This window comes from Callithrix jacchus, chromosome 7, assembly GCF_049354715.1.
Source record: "Callithrix jacchus isolate 240 chromosome 7, calJac240_pri, whole genome shotgun sequence".
In the NCBI taxonomy this organism is placed as follows: Eukaryota; Metazoa; Chordata; class Mammalia; order Primates; family Cebidae; genus Callithrix; species Callithrix jacchus.
In genome coordinates this window covers 47,601,801-47,623,501 of record NC_133508.1, presented here as the reverse complement: position 1 = coordinate 47,623,501, position 21,701 = coordinate 47,601,801, and the positions used below count along the sequence as shown (strand labels likewise).

General features: G+C 46.0%; 1 protein-coding gene across 4 annotated transcripts in view; it reads left to right on the top strand.

Moving 5' to 3' along the window:
* The window catches only part of CLSTN1 (calsyntenin 1), a 104,849-nt gene that overhangs the window by 65,030 nt on the left and 18,118 nt on the right, over positions 1 to 21,701 (top strand). For 2 of the 4 annotated variants that reach the window (XM_035307652.3, XM_035307650.3), the window contains exons 3-7: positions 9,806 to 9,835; positions 11,008 to 11,203; positions 15,064 to 15,272; positions 16,910 to 17,059; positions 17,487 to 17,672. In XM_035307652.3, coding sequence (XP_035163543.1) covers positions 9,806 to 9,835; positions 11,008 to 11,203; positions 15,064 to 15,272; positions 16,910 to 17,059; positions 17,487 to 17,672 — 771 coding nt within the window. The remainder of the gene's footprint in view (positions 1 to 9,805; positions 9,836 to 11,007; positions 11,204 to 15,063; positions 15,273 to 16,909; positions 17,060 to 17,486; positions 17,673 to 21,701) is intronic. The other 2 variants (XM_035307653.3, XM_035307651.3) reach the window with 1 other exon arrangement.

Genomic DNA, 21,701 nt, shown 5'->3' with positions numbered 1-21,701 from the left:
TTCAGAAACTAGCCTGGACCAGTAGCAAGGAAGCCAAAGGTCACCAAACATCAGGGACAGCCCAAACACCCAGCTGCTGAGTATGGGCAACAAGGCCAAGTAGAGCAGAGGGAAGCGGATACTTGCTGCTCAGCAAGGGTCCATTTTCTTTCTCTCTCTCTCTCTCTCTCTCTCTCTCTCTCTTTTTTCTTTTTTTTTTTAGATGGAATCTCGCTTTGTCACCCAGGCTGGAGTGCAGTGGTGTGATTTCGGCTCACTGCAGCCTTCACCTCCTGGGTTCAAGTGATTCTCATGCCTCAGTCTCCCAAGTAGCTGGGATTACAGGCAGGTGTCACCACGTCCAGCTAATTTTTGTATTTTTAGTAGAACTGGGGTTTCGCCATGTTGCCAGGCTGGTCTCAAACTCCTGACCTCAGGTGATCCACCCACCTCAGCCTCCCAGAGTGCTGGAATTACAAATAGCCACCACATCCAGCCCATTTTCTCTTCTTTACAGCCCCCGATCTCTTTCCCATTGGGTACAGATTGGTAGGTCCACAACCTGTTACCCCACCTCCCCCAGCCAAGTGTGTGGACAACGCAAGCTAGGCTGAACAGGTGCCCCTTCTTGGAGTTTGAATGGTGAGCAGAGGGACAGTGATGCTAATAGTCACAGCTCTGGTCCATCTGTCCAGGCTGTTTTTCAGTGGGACTGTTGTGGTTCCTATTTCCTGGTCTCCAGCTGCCTTGGCTTCCCAGCTGTTTCCAAGTCAGTTCCATGAGTTCCTGATAGCTTTCCAATCAGTTTCCTTTTGCCAAGTTACCTAGAAAGAATTTCTTTTGCTTGCAATCAGAGAACATTGACTGTTATTCGTAAGGAGCAGAGGAAACACTTGCAATATAAAGGCAGGATCCCCTGAGAGCTGGGAGACTTGTAGGAGAGGCCACCCTCAAATTAGGGAGAAGACGTTGAAAGAACAGCAGGGCCAGCCTGAAGCTGGGGTTTCTCAAAGGCACAGGTGAGGAAAGTGAAGGCAAAGTGCTGTCAGCTGAGAACCCTGCATATGACTTTGGATATCCAGAAGTCAAATCTAGATTTGTTGGGTTCATCTGTTTTTCATATTTTGGTGTTTTGCTTTAAAAAATTCCTTAAAAAATTTTTAGACATGATCCTGCTCCGTCATCCAGAGTACAGTGGCTGGAGTGCAGTGGTGTGATCATGGCTCACTACAGCCTTGACATCCCAGGCCCAGGTGATTCTCCCACCTTAGGCTCTCAAGCAGTTGAGACCACAGGCACGTGCCACCATGCCTGGCTAACTTTTTGTGGAGATGGGGTTTCCCCATGTTGCCCAAGCTGTTTTCAAGCTTCTGGACTCAAGTAATCCTCCTTCCTTGGCCTCCCAGTGTTGGGATTACAGGTGTTAGCCACTGTGCCTGCCCCCCCCCCCAAAATTCTTTTTTATTTTTGTTTTTTTTTTTTGACGGAGTTTCACTCTTATTGCCCAGGCTGGAGTGCAATGGCACGATATTGGTTCACTGCAACCTCTACCTCCTGGATTCAAGGAATTTTCCTGCCTCAGCCTCTCAAGTAGCTGGGATTTTTAGTAGAGACAGGATTTCACCATATTGGCCAGGCTGGTCTCAAACTCCTGACCTCAGGTGATCCGACTGCCTTGGCCTCTCAAAGTGTTGGGTTTATAGGCATGAGCCACTGCGCCCAGCCCTCAAAATTCTTAAGTAAAGTTCCTTTTGACCGTTTTAGATGATCTTAGGGGAATGAAAGTTTGGGGAAAGAGACTGGGAAAGATGTGGCCCATTCCTAGGTGAGCCTAGCTGGAGAGGTTTTCTGGGAAACCTGTTTGGGTGTTTTCAGCTTGATAAAAGTAGGATTTTAGGTAGATTTCCCTAGCAGAGCAAGCTGAATTGAGTGGGAGGAAGCAGGGCAGAAAGGAAATGAGATGTGAGAGGCAGTTCTGAGAGGTCCTTCCCTGCAATGGGTGAGGTTGAGAGGCTGAGTTTAGGATAGCGAGAGGTGGAGCTGCACCTTCTATGTGATGATGTCATAGCATGCATGTACCTACTGTGAACTGGGGTGGGCCTGGCGGCTCATGCCTGTAATCCCAGCACTGAGGGAGGCCGAGGCAGGTGGATTGCTTGAGTTCAGGAGTTCAAGACCAGCCTGAGAAACATGGTGAAACCCCGTCTCTCTGCCCAAAAAAAAAAAAAAAAAAAAAAAAATTACAAAAAGTTAGCTGGGAGTGGGTGGCATGTACCTGTGGTCCCAGCTGCTTGGGACGCTGAGTGGGAGAATTGCTTGAACCCAGGAGGTGGAGGTTGCAGTGAGCCAAGATGGCGCCACTGCACTTTAGCCTGGGTGAGAGTGAGACCCCATCTTTTAAAAGAATAGAGAAACCTGCTGTGAACTGGTCATACAGTGGAGGAAGGATAGAGAAGAAGGAGGCAGCAACAACTTTAAAGTATACAAAATTAGCTTCTGGGAGAATGGAGTGTTACTGGCAGAAATTGGTTTCTGGTTTTGGGGAAGAAGATATAAATTGAGTATACTCAATTTCAGAGGCAGTAGGATACTCACTATGAAAATGTCTAAGGAACCATTGTTCATTGTGTTGGCTGTGAGAATGTTCTTGTGGGTATGTTAACAAGGTCTTCCATACAGAGATCTCTGTTAGAGGTATCTACTGAAGTATGTTGGTCTTCTGTATCCATGGGTTCCATGTGTGTGGATTCAGCCAACCATGGATTGAAAATATTCAGAAGAAAACAAAAAGGGTGTTTGCCTGTGTACTGAACATGAATTTTTTTTTTTTTTTTTTGAGAGGGAGTCTCACTCTGTCACCCAGGTTGGAGGGCAGTGGCGCAATCTCGACTCTACAGCAACCTCTGTCTCCTGGGTTCAGTGATTCTCCTGCCTCAGCCTCCCAAGTAGCTGGGATTATAGGCACCTGCAACCATGCATGGCTAATTTTTGTATTTTTAATTAAAACAGGGTTTCAATATATTGGCTAGGCTGGTCTCGAACTCCTGATCTCGTGATCTGCCTGCCTTGGCCTCCCAGAGTGCTGGGATTATAGGTGTGAGCCACTGCACCAGGCCATGATTTTTTTTTCTTGTCATTATTCCCTAAACAATACCGTACAGGTTGAGCAGCCCAAATCTGAAAACCCAAAACCCAAAATGCTACAATATCTTAAACTTTTTGCACACCACACAGTACCACAAGTGTAAAATTCCATAGCAGATTTCACATGGCAGGTCGCGGTCAAAATGCAGTCACAGCTTTGTTTCTTGCACAAGATTGTGCAAGATAGTGTACAAAATTACCTTCAGGCTATGTGTATAAGGTATATATGAAACATAAACGAATTTGGTGTTTAGACTTGGATACCATCCCCAAAATACCTCATTATACATATGCAAATGCCCCCCACACTGAAAAATTCTGAAATCTAAAACACTTCTGGTCCCAGGCATTTTGGATAAGGGAATTCTCAACTGTGTAACAGCTATTTTCATGGCAGGTATGTTGTATTAGGTGTTATCAGTAACATGATTTACTTAGTGACATGATTTATAAGTGACATGATTTAAAATGTGTGGAGGGCTGGGCATGGTGGCTCATACCTGTAATTCCAGCCTTTGGGAAGCCAAGGCAGGCAGATCACCTGAGTTGAGTTCAAGACCAGCCTGGCCAACATGATGAAACCCCATCTCTACTAAAAATACAAAAATTAGCTGGACTTGCGCACACACCTGCAGTCCCAGCTCCTGGGGAGGCTGAGGCAGGAGAATCGCTTGAACCTAGGAGGCAGAGGTTGCAATGAGCCAAGATCATGCTACTGCACTCCTGCCTGGTCAACAGAGTGAGACTCTGTCTCAAAAAAAAAAAAAGAAAGTGTACGGAAGCTGTGCATAGGTTATATGCAAATGCACCATTTAATATCAGGGAGTTGAGCATCCTTGGATTTTGATATCCAAGGGAGGTCCTAAAACTGATCTCCCATAGAAACCAAAGGACTGCTGTGTTTATGGGTGAAACAGTGTGATGTCTGGAATTAGCTTCACAGTATTCCAGCAAACAAGCAGGAAGTTGGCAGGGACACAGAAAGCAGGCACACAGCTCCTCACCTGTCTCCCATCCCTTTTCCTCCTCCTCTGTACCTCACTTCTATACGTGGCCCCATCAGCTAAAAACTCCGAAGTTTCTCCAGACTTTCATTCCCTCTGTCTAGTTGCTAATGAGGTCCTATTTCCCTGCAAATCCCTTAAATGTCTCCTTGGGACACTGCCTGGTTCAGCCCTCATTGTATCTCATTGGAGATACTGCGGTAGCTGTAATGTGTTCAGTTGCACCCGCCTTACTCCAATCCATTCCATCTTTATTAAAAGCAGGATTTTAGGTTGAATGCACAGACGGTCCTGTGAGGCGGGCGTACTGGCCAATCCTCTGATGGCTCAGCAGGCTCTGCAGTGATGGGCTTGGTTGTGAGGCTGGTGTGGAAGACCCAGGTCTGCCTGAGTTTTGCAAAGCCCATGCTGCACTGCCGCCTCCAACTACCAACCTGGCGAGTCAGTTTTTTTAAGTCCTTGTAGGTAAAGGACGCAGCCTGACTAGCAATTTAATAAGTACCGGTGGATGTGAGGCACCACATCTCGTTGGTGGAACTCACTAAAGTAGCCTACATTAATTCTCAGAATATTGAGTATTCTGAGAGCTAGGATTGCACCATTGCTCTCCAGCTTGGGCAGCAGAGGGAAACCCTGTTTCTAAATCAAACAGAAAACCTGCACTTACCTATGGAGAGACCTGTGTCAGGAAAGTACACCACAGTCACCATCATAAATGTGAATTCAGGTGATGTGAGGCTGCCTTGCCCTTTTCTCTTTAGAAAAGTAAACTCCAAGTCAAAGCTGAGAAGTTAGTTTTTCTGAATTAAAGCTGGGCAACCTGAATTATTTTACAGTGTATTATGCAATATTAATATACACCCAAAATATAATTGTAATGTTGTGAATTAGCACATCTGGAAAACAATTGGACACATCTGGTGCTGGGCAGTTTTGCTCATGAGTGTCTCTCTAGAGCAGAGATCAGCAAACCTTTTCTGTGAGAGGCTAGTTGGAGATACGTAGAGAAGAAACAGTTACACATTTTTTGCTGTTCTCCTTATACGTGGATCAGATTCAGTCTTTTGGAGAGCAGCCTGGAAATACATAATGAGTTCTTAAAGTGTATTCTTTTTTTTTTTGAGACAGGGGTTTTGTTCTTGTTGCCCAGGCTGGAGTGCAATGGTGCAATCTCAGCTCACTGCAGCCTCCACCTCCTGGGTTTAAGCAATTGTCCAGCCTCAGCCTCCCATGTAGCTGGGATTATAGGTGTCCGCCACCACGCCTGGCTAATTTTTCTTTTTTTGAGATGGAGTCCCGCTCAGTTGCCCAGGCGGAGTGCAATGGTGTCATCTCAGCTCACTGCAACCTCCAACTTCCAGGTTCAAGCGATTCTCTTGCCTCAGCCTTCTCAGTAGCTGGGATTACAGGTGACCGCCACCATGTCTGGCTAATTTGTGTAGTTTTAGTAGAGATGGGGTTTCACCAAGTTGGCCAGGCTGATGTTGAACTCCTGACCTCAGGTGATCCGCCCGCCTCTGTGTGGGATTATAGGTGTGAGCCACTGCGCTTGGCTACCTTTTTGTTTTTTGTTAAGAGACGGGGTCTTGCTCTGTCACCTGGGCTGGAGTGCAGTGGTGCAGTAGCTTGCTGCAGCCTTGACTCCCTAGACTCAAGCAATTCCTCAGCCTCCGAAGTAAATGGGACCACAGGTTCACACCACTGAGCCTCTGGTGATTAAAAAAAAAATTCGCTATGTTGGCCGGGCTGGTTTTGAATTTCTGGCCTCAAGCAGTCCACCTGTCTTGGCCTCCCAAAATCCTAATTATTATAGGCATGAGCCACCACACCCAGCCAAAAAAAAATTTTTTTTGATGGGGTTTTGCCATGTTGCCCAGGCTGGTCTTGAACTCCTGTGCTCAATTTCTTCTCCTGCACTGGCCTCCCAAAGTGCTGGGATTACAGGTGTGAACCACCACAGCCAGCTGATAACTCTACCTTTGAGACCCTATTCTAAGATGGTAGATTATATATTCCTCCCTAACGAGCTGTAATGTAGACACATATTCAAAGCTAATGGACTAATTCCCATTCTTCCCTCCAAACCTCCCTTCCACAGTCTTTCTCATGGAGTACAAAGCAACGTGATTCTTAGGGTTTCTCAGTGAGAATCTAATAGCATTGCCCCTGCTTTCAAAATACACCCCAGGGCCTGACGCGGTGGCTCACACTTGTAATCCTAGCACTTTGGGAGGCTGAGACAGGTAGTTTGAGACTCCCGGGCTAGGTAACATGACAAAAACCCATCAGTACAAAAAATAGAAAAAAAATTAGCCAGGTATGGTGGTGAATATCTGTGGTCCCAGCTGCTCAGGAGGTTGAGGTGGGAGGATCACCTGTGCCCAGGAGGCTGAGGTGGCAGTGAGTGTGCTGGGAGCAGTGGGTTATGCCAATAATCTCAGAACTTTGGGAGGCCAAGATGAAAGGATTGCTCAAGCCCAGGAGTTCAAGACCTGCCTGGGCAACAAAGCAAGACCACATTTCTACAAGAAATACGAACTTAAAAATTAGCTGTGTGTGGTAGCACATGCCTGTAGTCCAAATACTTGGGAAGCTGAGGTGGGATCATTTGAGCTCAGGAGGTTGAGGCTGCCGTCAGCCAGGATTACACCCTGGCACTCCAGCCTGGGCAACAGAGGGAAACCCTGTCTCTAAAACACCCAACCAATAAGAAGAAAACCTGCTCTTAAGTATGGAGAGAACTTTGTCAGGAAAGCACACCACAGTCACTGTCATTAGTGTCAATTCAGATGATGTGGAGCTGCCTCGCCATTTTCTCTTTAAAACAGTAAACTCCACCGGGCACGGTGGCTCACGCCTGTAATCCCAGCACTTTGGGAGGCCAGGACGGGTGGATCATGAGGTCAAGCGATCGAGACCATCCTGGTCAACAAGGTGAAACCCCATCTCTACTAAAAATACAAAAATTAGCTGGGCATGGTGGCGCGTGCCTGTAATCCCAACTACTCAGGAGGCTGAGGCAGGAGAATTGCCTGAACTCAGGAGGCGGAGGTTGTGGTGAGCCGAGATTGCGCCATTGCACTCCAGCCTGGCTAACAAGAGCGAAACTCCGTCTAAAAACAAAACAAAACAAAACAAAACAAAACAAAACAGTAAATTTCAAGTCAAAAACTGAGAAGTTTTATCTGAATTAAAGTGGGGCAGCCTAAATTACTTTAAAATATATTATGTATTATTGCATCAAAACATGTAATCGTAATATTGTGAATTAGCACAATCTGGAAACATTTGAACACATCTGGTACCGGGTAGTTTTACTCATGGGTGTCTCTCTAGAGCCGAGATCAGCAGACCTTTTCTGTGAAGAACTAGATAGGGACTATTTTAAGCTTTGTGGCGCCTCGAGTCTCTTTTGCAATGATGCCACTCTACAGTAACCTCTGCCCTGGCAGTGTGAAAGCAAGAGACCATACATTAAACAAATGAGCATGTCTGTGTTCTAGTCCAATATATTTATAGAAACCATGTTTGAAATTCATGTAATTTTCTCATGTTATGAAGTCTATGTTAAAAGGTACAAAGCGTATTTAGCATGTGAGCTGTTCAAAAGCAGGAACATGTTGGACTTTCTGGAAATCACAGTTTGCAGACCCCGATCCAAAGCAGCTCCGTCCAGTGGGACTTGCTGTGCCGAGGAGAACGCCTGCATCCACTGTCTCCTTGCAGCAGTTGTCAGCCAGGTGTGACCACCGGGCCCTTGAGAACCTGCCGGTGTAACTGAGGATCTGGATTTTTAACGTTTTTGATTTTCAACATGAATTTTCATTTGCATTTGAGCAGCCCCACGTGGCTAGTGGCTACCATATTGGGCAGCACAGGCACGCAGAGGCTCTTGTACGTGTGTGGCAGGAAGCAGGGACAGAAATAATCATGACAGCATTGTTTTTAAACAGCAAAAACAACTGATGGCATTTTCACACATGGAAAATGATTGTAATAATAGCAAACATTTGTTGAGTGCTCTCTTTCCACCAGGCAATGTTTTAAGCACTTTACATGTTTTGATGAGCTGGAGAAGAAGTGTAACCACATACCTCATTGTTAGGCAGTAGTGAAAATGAATAAACTACCGCTACATAGACCTGCAAGAATGAATGCATCTTAGATACACAAGGTTGCATGAAAATGCAAGTCACAGCCGGGCGGGGTAACTCAAACCCGTAATCCTAGCACTTTGGGAGCCTGGGGCGGGTGGATCACTTGAGGTCAGGAGTTCAAGACCAGCCTGGCCAATATGGTGAAACTCCATCTCTACTAAAAATACAAAAATTAGCCAGACTTGGTGGCAGGCATCTGTAATCCCAGCTACTCGGGTAGCTGAGGCACAAGAATCGCCTGAAGCTGGGGATCTGAGGTTGCAGTGAGCTGAGATCACACCACTGCACTCTAGCCTGGGCGACAGAGCGAGACTGTCTCAAAAAAAGTTATAAAAACTGCGTGTCATGTGATACCTTTTTTAAAAACCCTAAAACCGAGCAAAAACTAAGCAAAATGAAAGAACACTGTTCAGGGGAAATAAATGGTAGAATATTATGAAAGCAAGGGAATTCAGGCTGTGTTACTTTTTGGGGAGAGAAGGTGCCACCAGTGAGGGCCCACCGTGTTGAGGGACAGTGGCATTCCTGACCTGTTCACATTTCCACTCCTCCGTAGTAAAGGGTTTATGAGCAGGATGTATATTGACTTAATAGAACAGAGCTTTCAGGGCTGGGCGCAGTGGCTCACACCTGTAAATTCCAGCACTGTGGGAGGTGGACAGGGGCGGATCACGAGGTCAGGAGTTGAGTCTCGCTTGACCAACATGGTGAAACCCCATCTCTACTAAAAATACGATAATTAGCCAGGTGTGGTGGTTTGCGCTTGTAATCCCAGCTACTCAGGAGGCTGAGTCAGGAGAATTGCTTGAACCCGGGAGATGGAGGTTGCATTGAGCCGAGATCATGCCACTGCACTCCAGCCTGGGCAACAGCAAGATTCTGTCTCAGAAAAAGCCAAGACAATAACAACAAAAACCCCCCAGAGCTTTCAGGTAGTAAAAACAGTGACCATTGTAGCATCCCCCAGTTCGTTTTGAATCTGGTTTCCATTCACATTTAAGCAGATGTTCCATTAGCAGAGGGGTTTCTGTTTGTTGCCTTGGTTGGGTACTTTGGATTAGCGAACCATTGTTATTTTTTCCAGTTCAAGAACAAAGGGTTAAAACCTTTCACTCCAACTTCTTGTTTCATTAAATCTACAGATGGCAATGAGTTGACTATTACCACAATCTTGCTGAGAGAATTTAGCTTGGAAATAAACATCTGAAAACTGTGAAATAACAAATAGATGTACTTATTCATGGTTTGTCACTAGAGTGTTCATTAAAGGAAAAATCTTAATGACACTGAGGGTGTTAGGACAGTTATGCAGTAGTTAATGGTAAGTTGGATGCAAAGTGACATTTTGCTCCTGAAGATTAGGTTTCACTGTAGCAATCCTAGTAGCCAATCACTGAGCTTATTGTTGAATACTGTGTGAAGCTTTTCTGTGTAATATGTGCACCTTTGACTTTTTTCCTTTTGATTCCGTCTTCGTTCTTTCCTGTATTACTGACATGGGTTTATCTTTTCTCCCTTTAGAGAGTTTTGAGGTGACAGTCACCAAAGAAGGTGATAAAGGGTTCTTTCTTCCCCTCTTATGAATATTAACCCACTAACTTTGTTTATAAAATTGGGAATCAGCCCTTAAACAGAAGAAACTGTCATGCTCTTTTATCCTTATTTATTCTCCTACTTTGTTTCTATTTTAAAATATATTGATGGAAATTGTATGTAACCAGACCCTTGGTTAGAAATATCTGGAAATCAGACATCCATTTGAACTGTATGGACAATACTGTATATTTTTGTTGACTCAAGCTTCAGAGATTTGCTTTGTAACAATTTTCTATTAGTTGGAATTGTGGAAGATGCAGTCTTATTTTCATGTGAAATACGTTTTGTGGAGTTTTACATAGACATCAAAACATTTATGCCGTTCTCCCATGGACAAGAATGGAAACAGGGATTTTTTAACTCCTAATTAAGCTTGTGAGCCAACTGAGATGTAGTGAAGTTCCCAGGCTGGTGCTTTTTCAGGGTTGATAGGATGAAGTCCGAAACAGAGGCTGGTCTAGCCAATCCCTCCCCGTAATAGAAACTGTATCTTAATCGTGGGTGATGGCTGTTGAAATGGATGCCTGACAAGTTGGTATTTCTACCTTTCTCATTGAGTAGTTTGTTTTGATTCCCTAATTTTAGCCAGGCTCATTGCACAGGAAGACTTGTTTCCTTTGATTTTTTTTTTTTTTTTGACAGAATTTCTGTAATTACGGTGCTGATCCTATATCTCACGCTTCCTCCTTTCTCAACACATAATTGAGTTTTAGCTTCTCTCTGGTCCAAATCAAACTGGCCACCAGCTCTCCCAGGAGTTTGGGCAGCACTGGTGTTCTCAGGCCTGGCTGTGTGCTAATGAGACTCCTTTTACCCTCGAGCTATCTAAGTGCTCCTGTGGAATGCCTGTCTATATTTTCTTCTCTCTCTTTTTTGTATTCCTGCATGAATGGATGCAAAGTAAACAAGTTGCTTGGAAAGCCAGAATCTGCTTCATCTTACTAAAGCCCCAGAACTTCCCCATGTTTAAAGCACAGTGCCCCTGCTTTGTCCACGGACCCTCCAAACCCCTGGCTGCCGAATTGTTGTCATTTATTTTCTTTGGGGTTGGAGAGAGGCGGGAGGAGGGCAAGGTGCAGAAGGTCTGCGTGGTGGAAATTCTAACCTGTTCTGCTTTGACTCCCTAGGTGAGATTTGTGGATTTAAAATTCACGGGCAGAATGTCCCCTTTGATGCAGTAGTAGTGGATAAATCCACTGGTGAGGGAGTCATTCGCTCCAAAGAGAAACTGGACTGTGAGCTACAGAAGGACTACTCATTCACCATCCAGGCCTATGACTGTGGGAAGGGACCCGACGGCACCAACGTGAAAAAGTCTCATAAGTAAGCAAGCCGGACAAAGAGTGAAAGTAACCCACCGAGTACATGTGTGTGTGCAGAACGAAGATAATAGTGACGGTTGCCTGCTCCTCAAAATTGTGTTTTTGGAATATGAGGCAGAAGATAGTTCTCAAATGTCCACAGTCAGATTGTAAACTCTTGGAGGGCAGGAATGACGTCTGTTTGTCTACCCTTGTATACAGCTCCTAGCAAGAGCCTCGCTCACATTAGGCATGTTAGGTGTTTGTTTGTTGTTTGCTTGTTTGTTTTTGAAACAGGGTTTTCCTCTTGTTGCCCAGGCTGGAGTGCAGTGGCGCCATCTTGGTTCAAGTGATTCTCCTGCCTCAGCCTTTTGAGTAGCTGGGATTACAGGCATGCACCACCATGCCCGGCTAATTTTGTATTTTTAGTAGAGACAAGGTTTCTCAATGTTGGTCAGGCTGGTGTTGAACTCCCAGCCTCAGGTGATCTGCCCACTTCGGCCTCCCAAGGTACTGGGATTACAGGCGTGAGCCACCGTGCCTGGCCTAGCTTTTGAATAAATGAATGAGTGAACAATTTTATCGCACCAAATACTCTTTTTTTTTTTGAGACGGAGTTTCACTCTTGTTGCCCAGGCTGGAGCACAATGGCGTGATCTCGGCTCACCACAACCTCCACCTCCTGGGTTCAGGCAATTCTCCTGCCTCAGCCTCCTGAGTATCTGGGATTACAGGCACGCGCCACCATGCCCAGCTAATTTTTTGTATTTTTAGTAGAGATGGGGTTTCACCAAGTTGACCAGGATGGTCTCAATCTCTTGACCTTGTGATCCACCCGCCTCGGCCTCCCAAAGTGCTGGGATTACAGGCTTGAGCCACTGCGTCCGGCCCCCAAATACTCTATTAAAGAAATAAAGGCTATATACATTAAAACAAATTTTTTTTTGAGACGGAGTTTCGCTGTTGTTACCCAGACTGGAGTGCAATGGCACGATCTCGACTCACCACAACCTCCGCCTTCTGGGTTCAAGCAGTTCTCCTGCCTCAGCCTCCCAAGTAGCTGGGACTACAGGCGCGCACCATCATGTCCACCTAATTTTTGTATTTTTAATAGAGATGGGGCTTCACCTTGTTGACCAGGATGGTCTCGATCACTTGACCTCGTGATCCACCTGCCTCGGCCTCCCAAAGTGCTGGGATTATAGGCGTGAGCCACAGTGCCCGGCCACATTAAAAATTTTTAAAGTCCACTTCTCCCTTAGGAAGGGAGGCTGATTTGTTGTCGTATTTATTTTGTTGTCGTATGTATCTTTTACTATAATTCCTAAGGGCATACAATTAATCATTGTTGGCTGGGTGCAGTGGCTCCCAGCACTTTGGGAGGCTGAGGAGGGAGGATCGCTTGAGCTCAGGAGCGTGAGATCAGCCTAGACAATGTAGGACTCACTGTCTCTACAGAAAATAAAAAGTTAGCCAGGTATAGTGGTGCATGCCTGTGCTCCCAGCTACTTGGGAGGCTAAGGCAGGAGGATTGCTTGAGCCCAGGAGGTTGAGGCTGCAGTGAGCCATGATTGTGCCACTGTACTTCAGCCTGGGTGACAGAGTGAGACCCTGTTTCTAAAAACAAAAAATTGGCCAGGCACGGTGGCTCATGCCTGTAATCCCAGCACTTTGGGAGGCTGAGGCAGGAGAATCACTTGAACCTGGGAGGTGGAGGTTGCAGTGAGCTGAGATCATGCCATTAGTGCACCCCAGCCTGGGCAAAAAGAGCGAAACTCTGTCTCAAAAAAAAAAAAAATGTAGTGACTGCTGGTGGAAGTAGGCTGACCCGCCACCACGGTCCTGAGTGTGTTGCTGCGCCTCCTGCCAGTAAGGAACAGCAGATGTAACAGAGAGGGCTTTAGACAACACGACATAGAACAGGGGTCCCAAAACCCCAGGACGTGGGCCAGTACTGGTCCATGGCCCGTGAGGAATGGGCCACATAGTAGGAGGTCAGCAGCCTGTGAGCTAGCCAGCATCACTGCCTAAGCTCCCCCTCCTGTGAGATCAGCAAGCAGCATCAGGTTCTCAGAGGAGCTCGAACCCCATTGTGAACTGTGCACACGTGGGATCTAGACTGTGTGCTCCTTATGAGAAGTGAATGCCTGAGGATCTGAGGTGGGACAGCTTCATGCCAAAACCATCCTCCCACACCCATCTGTGAAGAAATTGCCTCCCATGAAACCAGTCCTTGATGGCACAACGGTTGGGGATCTCTGGCGTTCTCAAGTGTCTACAATTAGATTGTAAGCTCTCGTCTTTTCTAGAGGTCTAGAATTTTCCCCACCACTTGCTAGCCCTTTAGCATTGGGCAAATTTAATTTTCTTGAGTCTGTTTCTTTTTTTCTTTTCTTTTTTTTTTGAGGCAGAATCTTGCTCTGTCACCCAGGCTAGAGTGCAGTGGCACGATCTCGGCTCACTGCATCCTCCACCTCCGGGGTTCAAGCGATTCTTGTGCTTCAGCCTCCTGAGTATCTGAGACCACAGGCACGCTCCACCACACTCGGCTAATTTTTGTATTTTTGGTAGAGGCAGAGTTTCACCATGTTGGCCAGGCTGGTCTTGAACTCTGACCTCTGGTGATCCTCCCACCTCGGCTTCCCAAAGTGCTGGGATTACAGTCGTGAGCCACTGTACCCGGCCTTGAGTCTCAGTTTCTACTTAGCACATGTACTAAAGAAGGGTATGTGGGGGAGATGGTGTCACATACCCCATTGAGAGGGGCAGGCCGCTGGCACTGGGATGAGAGGCTTGTGGTGAGCAGAGGGTGCTGTGTGCCAGTGCGTCACTCCTCTTTTTCTACCGTGCGATACTATTGTTTCCCTTGAAAAGGTCATAGTTTGACGGAAGACCTTATCTGATGCAGAAGCAACCCTGGCCATTAGCCCTTGAAACCTACAGTTTTATTTGTAGCCAGGTCTGATGACACACTAATTTTCTTTTTCTTTCTTTTTTTTTTTTTTTGAGACAGCATCTTACTCTGTCGCCAGGCTGGAGTGCAGTGGCGTGATCCCAGCTCATTGCAACCTCTGACTACCATGTTCAAGCGATTCTCCTGCCTCAGCCTCCTGAGTAGCTGGGACTATAAGCGCATGCCACTATGCCTGGCTAATTTTTGTATTTTTGGTAGAGGCAGAGTTTCACCATGTTGGCCAGGCTGGTCTTGAACTCTGACCTCTGGTGATCCTCCCACTTCGACTTCCCAAAGTGCTGGGATTACAGACGTGAGCTACTGTGCCCGGCTGACACCCCAATTTTCTTGGTTACTGAGCTGGGGGTGGCAGGTGGCAACCACAGCCTGCCTCTCCTGAGCACTTCCATTTGTTGAATCAGGATAGGTGATGCCATGGTCTCTAGCCTGTTCTCTAGAAGTAGGGCAGAATTCGCTTCAACTCTCAGAATCAAAGCATTTCATACTTTCTCTGTTTCTTACCCCTTCTTCCCTTGGCTCTATTTTTTCTGGATTTTGCAACAAAATATGTTTCAGCTTTATAATTGGAGAGCAAACAGATGTCTGGTATTGTTTATCTCCCTTCTGCCTGTCCTGTCCCATATTGTCAAAGAAAAACCCAAGTCTCTTTATTTTAGATGATTGCTTTTTTGCCTTATTCTTAGACTATGGAAGAATCGACCCAAATCCCTCTTTTAACTTTGTTATCTCCACACTGAATGAAAAGCAGTAAATAGCTTGGTATTTAATTTTTGACTTCATCCTATGAATTTCATGAAACGAGGAAATTTTAAAGTAGGGCAGAATTGATATGTTTTGGGAAAACACAGATACACACTGAAAGCAAGCAAAAAAAAAAAAAAATATATTTTCTCCCTCCCTTCGTCCAGAGCAACTGTCCATATTCAGGTGAACGATGTGAATGAGTACGCGCCCGTGTTCAAGGAGAAGTCCTACAAAGCCACGGTCATCGAGGGGAAGCAGTACGACAGCATTTTGAGGGTGGAGGCCATGGATGCTGACTGCTCCCCTCAGTTCAGCCAGATCTGCAGCTATGAAATCGTCACTCCAGACGTGCCCTTCACTGTCGACAAAGATGGTAAGAATGGAGGAGCCAGCTTTCCTTAGCAAGGGCACGCAGTCGCCGGGCAGACAGTCCCTGCTAACCCCACGGACTTTACACCCCAGCTTCTGTGCTTTGCCAGAACTTCCACAAAACTCACAGGTCGGAGACCTAACCTGGTGTGTGTTTGCTTTTAATTGTGAAAACATTTAAGTTTCTACTTTGTCCGCGACAGCTTCTTCTCTGAAACCTGAAAGTCCCGTGTTCTTTTCTGAGGCTCACCTCTTTTCTGCTTTCCCACCAAAATCAAATGAAAATCCACCCACCTGGCATGGATTTATTTTTTTAATCTTAACTTTCAATCCACATACATCTGAATGACACCTTTAAATTTAGTTCGTGTCATCTTCTGTTCTCCATTAAGTTTCCTGTTTTTGGTTTTGTTTTTTTCTTTTTTTGAGACAGTCTTACTCTGTTCCCCAGGCTGGCGTACACTGGTGCAGTCTCAGCTGACTGCAACCTTTTCCTCCCAGGTTCAAGCAGTTCTCCTGCCCCAGCCTCTCAAGTAGCTGGGATTACAGGCACCTGCCACCATGACCAGCTAATTTTTTATGTGTTTTTAGAAGAGATGGGCGGTTACTATGTTGGCCACAAGCTCCTGACCTCAGGTGATCCACCAGCCTTGGCCTCCCAAAGTGCTGGGATTATATGCGTGAGCCACTGTGCCTGGCCATGTTCTCCATTAAGTTAGAAAGTTTGAATCCTTGTCTGTCAATCTAGTTAGTTGTTTGGGGAAAAAAAAAATCTTCTGCCACATCATCTTCTTCCTGTTTTTTGTTTTTTTTTTTGAGAGAAGGTCTTGCTCTGTTGCCCAGGCTGGAATCCAGTGGTGCATTATTGCTCACTGTAATCTCAAACTCCTGGGCTCAAGGGATCCTCGTGCAACAGCCTCCATAGTAGCTGGAACTGCAGGCACACACCTGTAGTCCTAGCTACTTGGGAAGCTGAGGTGGGAGAATCGCTTGCACCCAGGAGGCAGAGGTTGCAGTGAGCTGAGACTGCACCACCGCACTCCAGCCTGGGCAGCAGATCAAGATCCTGTTTCGGAAAGGAAAAAAAGATAATACGATGTTTCTGTTGTTAATACACAGTCCAGAATCTTTGATGGAATTACAGGTATTGCAAACACTTTGCAGACATCCGCACTCATGTTCAAAAAGCAGGCTTCTATTCTAAGCAGGTGGTGGTGGGAAATCTCTCTTTTATTTTTATTTTTTTATTTTTTTATTTTTGAAATCTCTCCTTTAATAAAGTAAATCTTTGAGCAGGAATCTTGTATTTAATATTGAGGTACTTGAATTATTTGGTCTTTTTAATTCTCTTAATGTATGTAAACAGTACAATCTGAATGTAAAGCCAGATGTAACGCTGGAAGAGTAAGTAGAGAGGGAGTCGTGTAGCTCATCTCTTCGGTTTAAACTCTTCAGGGGGGATTTAGTTTGTGTTCGCGCCTGCGGAAGACAGCTTGAGGGTTAAGCATCCCAAGCATACGGGTATTTCTGGATCAGTATTTACAGGGTGTAAAGTGTATGCGTTTTGTGCTTCCGTCTAGGACAACAAAAGTCAAAACAGCCTGGGTTTCGGCTCTCACTGTTGTTTTTGCCCTCTGTCAGGTTATATAAAAAACACAGAGAAGTTAAACTATGGAAAAGAGCATCAGTATAAGCTGACTGTCACTGCCTACGACTGTGGGAAGAAAAGAGCCACAGAAGATGTTTTGGTGAAGATCAGCGTGAAGCCCACCTGCACCCCAGGGTGGCAAGGTGAGCCCCATTCTCTTTGCTGTGCTTACATCTGTTCTTAAAACTGATGTGCCGGGCCGGGCGTAGTGGCTCACGCCTGTGATCCCAACACTTTGGGAGGCTGAGGCGGGCAGATCACAAGGTCAGGAGATCGGGACCATCCTGGCTAATAGGGTGAAAACACGTCGCTACTAAAACGACAAAAAATTAGCCAGGCATGGTGGCATGCGCCTGTAGTCCCAGCTACTTGGGAGTCTGAGGCAGGAGAATCGCTTGATCCCAGGAGGCGGAGGTTGCAGTGAGCTGAGATTGCACCACTGCACTCCAGCCTGGGTGACAGAGAGAGACTCCATCTCAAAACAAACAGACAAACAGAAAAACCCTGATATGCCACGGCAACCTAAAATGTGAGTTTTCCTTCTCCCATGCTGATGTGTGGACAATACAGGCTGGAACAACAGGATTGAGTATGAGCCGGGCACAGGCGCGTTGGCCGTCTTTCCAAACATCCACCTGGAGACATGTGATGAGCCAGTCGCCTCAGTACAGGCCACGGTGGAGCTAGAAACCAGCCACATAGGGAAAGGCTGCGACCGAGACACCTACTCAGAGAAGTCCCTCCACCGGCTCTGTGGTAAGGAGACCAGGTGCTCCTGTGTCCGGCTGGGTTTGGTGAAGGTGGGAGGGACCTTTACAGCTGGAAATACTTGTGTGTGTGATGTTCATGATTATTAACTGTTATAGAGAATCTAAATTTCTGAAATGAATTTTGCTGCCTTGCTAGCTAGTTTTAATCCTGGATGGGCTTTGGGGGTGGAGTGAGGAGTGTACATCAGCTCCTCAAGTCTATTGAGCATGTTGTATATATGTGCATTTTAAGAACCACTGATGGGCGGTGGTGCACGCCTGTAATCCCAGGACTCTGGGAGGCCGAGGCAGGCAGGTCATGAGGTCAGGAGATCAAGACCGTCTTGGCCAGCATGGTGAAACCCCCATCTCTACTAAAAATACAAAAATTAGCTGGGCATGGTGGTGCGCGACTATAGTCGCAGCTACTCAGGAGGCTGAGGCAGGAGAATCCCTTGAACCTGGAGGTTGCTGTGAGTTGAGATCATGCCACTGCACTCCAGCCTGATGACAGAGCGATACTCCGTCTAAAAAAAACCAAAAACCAGTGATGGCCAGGTGTGGTGGCTTGTGCCTGTAATTCCAGCTCTTTAGGAGGCTGAGATGGGAAGATTATTTGAGCCCATGAGCTTGAGACCAGCCTGGGCAACACAGTGAGACCCCATCTCTACAAAACATAGAAAAATTAACTGGGCATGGTGACATGCACCTGTGGTTCCAGCTACTCAGGAGGCTGAGGCAGGAGGATCACCTGAGCCTGGGAGGTTGAGGCTGCAGTGAGCTGAGGTACCATTGCACTCCAGCCTGGGCAATAGAGCGAGACCCTCTTTCAAAAACAGAACCATTAATTTGAAGGAAGTATTTCTCCAACACACATTGAGAATCATTCAAAAAGGGGTTCTGTAGGAGTACATGGAGTGAGATGTTTACTTAAGAACTGAAGGAAAAGGCCAGGTGCGGGCTTCATGCCTGTCATCCTAGCACTTGGGGAGGCTGAGGCGGATAGATTGCTTGAGCCCAGGAGTTCGAGACCAGCCTGAGCAACATGGTGAAACCCCATCTCTACAAAAAAATACAAAAACTAGACGGGCATGATAGTGCACACCTGTAGTCCCAACTACTGGGGGGACTGAGGTAGGAGGATCACTTGAGCCCAGGAGGTGAATGTTGCTGGGAGCCAAGATCACACCACTGCACTCCAGCCTGGTTAACAGAGTGAGAACTTGCCTCAAAAAGAAAAAAGAACTGAAGGAAAAATATAAGTAATACAACAGCTTTCAACAAACGTGAAGTAGAAAATCAAAACTAAAGATAGGCACATCTAACTTAGAATCTGAGTAGACTTTATATATCACAATATTGTATGGAGAAATTGAGGGACAGAATTACTGGGAAACCCACCAGAAGGCTAGGCCTCACTTTACTGTCAGCTGTGGATATTTGTCTGGTTTATCTAAATGGAGGAGAGGTGAGGTGTGGATGGCTTTTATGGAAGATGCTGAGAGAAGAGTATTTAGTTGGCTGGTGATCCAATCCCACTAAATGAAGCAGCCTCTTCATAAACTGGAAGGGTCTTTTATGTTTCGAGAGCTGCTTGGAAACAGCTTTGCAGGAAGCATTTTCTGAAACTGATCAATCTTTTCACTAGCCTGATAACAATCCTGAGATTTAAGTAACTGGTTTTCTTACATAATTGAAAATTATCTGGATCACTTGAGGTCAGGAGTTCGAGACCATCCTGACCAACATGATGAAACACCGTCTCTACTAAAAATACAAAAATTAGCTGGGCGTGCTGGCGGGTGCCTGTAATCCCAGCTACTTGGGAGGCTGAAGCAGGAGAATCACTTGAACCCAAGAGGTTGCAGTGAGCCAAGATCATGCCACTGCTCTCCTGCCTAGGCAACAAAGCTAGACATTGTCTAAAAAAAAAAAAAGAAAAAGAAAATGATCATATGGTAAATAAACCAAAGGAGAAGATTAGACATTATGCTGCCGCAGCCCAACAGTGAATACGCTGGGATGTTTGGCAGCTCTGAATCCAAATATTCATAATTGCCACCTAAATAAGTTAGGAGGTCTGGAACATTTTCCGTTTTAAACCATGCATAGAAGTATAATGTATAAAATTGATTCTCTCATTTCATGGTATAAAGTGACATTTTTTTCAGCAGAATAAAGTTAGGAAGAATAGAAAGAGTTTGAGTGCTTACTGTACTTTTTTTTTCCTTTTTTGTTTTTTGATACAGAGCCTCCCTCTGTCGCTCAGGCTGGAGTGCAGTGGAGCAATCTTGCTCTCTGAAACCTCTGCCTCTCCCAGGTTCAAGCGATTCTCCTGCCTCAGCCTCCTGAGTAGCTGGGATTACAGGTGTGTGTCATGATGCCCAGCTACTTTTTGTATTTTTAGTAGAGATGGGATTTCACCATGTTGGCCAGGGTGGTCTCAAACTCCTGACCCCAAGTGATCTGCCTGCCTCAACCTCCCAAAGTGCTAGGATTACAGGCATGAGCCACCGTACCTGGCCTTAGGCCAGGTGCCTCTGTGTTTGTTTTAGCTTAATCTTCCCAACAAGTATACAGAGTAGGTGGGTATTGACTTTGTTACAGAGGAATTAATCAGTTGAGACCAAAGCAGGTTAAGTAGCTTGCCCAAGGCCACATATTCAGGAGCTGAAATTTTTTTTTTTTTTTTTTTTTTTAAAGACACTGTCTTGTTCTGTCACCCATGCTGGAGTACAATGGCACTATCTCAGCTCACTACAACCTCCATTTCGCAGGTTCAAGCAATTCTCCCACCTCAGCCTCCCAAGTAGTAATCCCAAGTAGCTGGGATTGCAGGTACCCGCCATTATGCCTGGCTAATCTTTCTTTTTCTGTAGGGGTTTCAGCATGTTGGCCAGGCTGGTGTTGAACTCCTGACCTCAAGTGATCTGGCCACCTAGGCCTCTCAAAGTTCTGGGATTACAGGAGCCAGCCCCTGCGCCTGGCCTCAGGAGCTGAGATTTGGACTGTCTCTATTACTCGAAAGGTCAGGCTGGTCCAGTCAAGGCCTGCTGCTCTCAGTAATAGCTTAGTCAAGTGGGGGCTTGCAAAATCTTTTCTTGTGGACAAAAAAAAAAATTTTTTTTTTTTTTAATTTGAACATAGTCTATCAGTTGGAAAACATTTTTTGTGTTTGTTGACTTAGTGATTTCATTTCTAGGAATTTATTTTAATACCAGTCATGGAGACACACAAAGCTGTGCATGCACGTGAGGTTTATAGTAGGAAAAGGTTAGGGACAGCCTCAGTGCCCCCTTGGGAGGCTGGTCCGTAGGAGATGCTGTATCTCTACGAGGAAATGCTCTTCAGGCTGGGCATGGTGGCTCACACCTGTACATCCTAGCACTTTCGGAGTCTTGAGTCTAGGAGTTGGAGACTAGCCTGGACAACATGGCAAAACCCATCTCTACAAAATACTAAAAGTAGCCAGGCATGGCAGCACGCGCCTGTGGTTCCAGCTACTTGGGAGGCTGAGGTGGGAGGATTGCTTGAACTCGGGAGTTTGAGGCTGCAGTGAACCAAGACTGTCCCACTGCACTCCAGCCTGGGCAACAGAGGAGACCCTGTCTCAAAAAAGAAATACTATTCAGGTATTTTAAATTGTACGATAGAAGACTATTACTAGGAATATGTATGTATTATGCTCATACATAGCAGGACTCCACTTTTATTTGTTTACTTATTTATTTTTGAGACAGGGTCTCACTCTGTCACGCAGGCTGGAATGCAGTAGCTCAATCACAACTCACTGCGGCCTCAACCTCCTGGGCTCAAGTGATCCTCCCACCCAAGTGATCCTCAGCCTCCCAGGTAGCTGGTTCTACAGGCATGCACCACCACACCTGGCTAATTTTTGTGTGTTTTGTAGAGGCAGGATTTTGCCATGTTGCCCAGGCTGGTCTCCAACTCCTGGGCTCAAGCGATCTGCCCATCTCAGCCTCCCACAGTGCTGGGATTATAGGTGTGAGCCATCACACCTGTCCAGGACTCTTTT